General features: G+C 40.1%; 1 protein-coding gene across 1 annotated transcript in view; it reads right to left on the reverse strand.

Moving 5' to 3' along the window:
* Positions 1 to 2,408: 2,408 nt before the first annotated feature.
* LOC143275824 (choline transporter-like protein 2) overlaps positions 2,409 to 2,500 on the reverse strand; it is a 49,678-nt gene continuing 49,586 nt past the window's right edge. The window contains exon 23 of the mRNA XM_076580106.1: positions 2,409 to 2,500. This exon is cut by the window's right edge and continues 51 nt beyond it. Coding sequence (XP_076436221.1) covers positions 2,418 to 2,500 — 83 coding nt within the window. The 3' untranslated portion in view covers positions 2,409 to 2,417.

The following is a 2,500-nucleotide window of genomic DNA, read 5'->3' on the forward strand; positions in this document are numbered from 1 at the left end:
AGTTTCCACACCTTGCACATCTATTTTTCGGCATGCAATACATAAAAGCAAAATATTTCAAGACATGGATATTTGAAGGCAGAAATACCATACATGTAAAGCATCAGGCATATGCCGTTCATTCTTCATTTTCACGAACATATTTCATATCCATAAATATGTAAAGGAAAACATACCAAGTACAAAATACTGTAAATCATCACAGAAAAATCTCCTGGGTGTGGCAGATTCACTTTCCCTCACATTACGAGTAGGAATATTTTTTTTCCTAATCATTTTCTGGTATGTCTGTTTTCTAGCAAAATTTATCAATGCAATAGTTTGCCATTGTCATTGCTTGTTTTGCTCTATATTTTCTGTAATACAATCGGGCTTGTCACTATAGCTGATCTTTCATTTTTACATCACTTACATACCTCCTATACAATGCATCACTTATATACCTTTAAATCACACACACACCCCACTCCACACCTCCCCCCCAGCCCCCGCCCCCCAGGGTCAATTATATACACACTCTTTCTTTTCAGCCAACGTGTTTTCGATTTTTTTCTCTTTTACGTTCTTTTGCCACAGCAGGCGCTGCAACTCAACAACTTGACTGAACCAGGCGCAGAGTTCCATTGTCTCCCGAGACAGACAGACGCCAACAACAACATCTTTTTTATGTGTCAAGGTTTGCATCTGCACTTCTGTTGACGACCTCGGATAGGAAGTTCTAAGTACTGAAACTAGAATAGAATAGAATATGTCTTTATTACCAAATCTATGGGGTCACAAGGAGTATTGGGGGGGGGGGGGGGGCGTTGGGAGTGGGGGGGATAGTACATAACAATGTACGAACATAAATCGAAAATCATACACAAACATAGATACAGTAGAAATTAGAATGCATACAAGTGCATATCAAAATAGACGAGACGAGACAGACAGACGCCAACAACAACATCTTTTTTATGTGTCAAGGTTTGCATCTGCACTTCTGTTGACGACCTCGGATAGGAAGTTCTAAGTACTGAAACTAGAATAGAATAGAATATGTCTTTATTACCAAATCTATGGGGTCACAAGGAGTATTGGGGGGGAGGGGGGGGGGCGTTGGGAGGGGGGGGGGGGGTAGTACATAACAATGTACGAACATAAATCGAAAATCATATACAAACACAGATACAGTAGAAATTAGAATGCATACAAGTGCATATCAAAATAAAAACTTGTGCATACTCACACATGCACGCACTGCACAGACACACACACACACTCTCTCTCTCTTTCTCTCTCTCTCTCTCTCTCTCACACACACACACACGCTTGAACAGAAGCCGCATATTGGACTCAGATCTGTTTGTTTTTGTTTTGGTTTTTTTGGGGGGTGGGGGGGGGGGGGGTGGAGCTGGGTTGTATGTCTAATCCATCCCCGTTGAAAAAAACAAAAACAAAACAACAACAAAAAAACCAAACACTTTGTGGTTTCTGTAACGACGATTTTGTCGTTTTTCCTCCCCTTTTCAACTGATTGATGTGATTTTCCTTGATGTATTTTAACGCTGTTTCAACGCCACGCTCCACACCCCACCCCACCCCCGACCCCTCCCTCACCCACATCCCCATTAAGACAAATTGGAACAACATATTTTTAACAAGGTGCTGCTAAAGAAAAAGAAAAAAAAGAAAAAAGAACAATACAAATAAATCTTAAGACGATCATTTTTTCAGTACAATGTCATGGCAGACAACCCGAACAACAGACGAGTCGGGTTTGTTTTTTGGTTGTTGTTTTTTTTCATCAGAAAAACACTCAATTTATATCCCAATTTTGACATTGCGCTCTCCCTGAGTGCCTGAGACACAAGAAAAAATTGTGCGTTCTTCTTTTTTTCCATTCACAAATTCAGAAACATTGTGGATGACCGAGTCTTCAAACTGCAAGTGAAGTTTGCCCTGGTGAGTGTTAATTTATGTCCTTCAGGTGTTTTACCATGCGGTAATTGTCTGGTTACCTGTTAGCTATGGTTTTTGCACGGTGTTTGGTTGTTCAGTTGTCCATTTGCGCGGGGTGTTTGATTTTTCAGTTTCTAGTCGTCTGTCCATTTACGTGGAATATTTTATTATTTTGTTTTGTTTTAGTTTCTAACCATAGCACCGTTTGTGTGGAGAGTTTGATCTTTTTTTCAGTCTCTAACTGTGTGTTCTGGGCGTAGTGTTTGTCACTTCAGTTTTCAGTTTCTCATGTTTCATCTATTTGCGCGAAGTGTTTGGTATTTCGAGTTTCTCATCTTTTGTCCATTCACGCAGAATGCTTATATTTCAGTTTCTCATCGTTAGCTCATTTTAGATGATTATTTGATATTTCAGTATCTCATATTTCGTCCATTTCTGTATCTCATCATTATGCCGATTTGAGCGGAGTGTTTCTTTTATTTTTTCTTGGCAGCCTTTTGCTCGCCATCAGGCTTCTGCTCCTTGTTCTTCTTGCCCAGGATGGCCATCAGGCCTTTGC

Source organism: Babylonia areolata, chromosome 31 (assembly GCF_041734735.1).
Source record: "Babylonia areolata isolate BAREFJ2019XMU chromosome 31, ASM4173473v1, whole genome shotgun sequence".
NCBI lineage: Eukaryota > Metazoa > Mollusca > Gastropoda > Neogastropoda > Buccinidae > Babylonia > Babylonia areolata.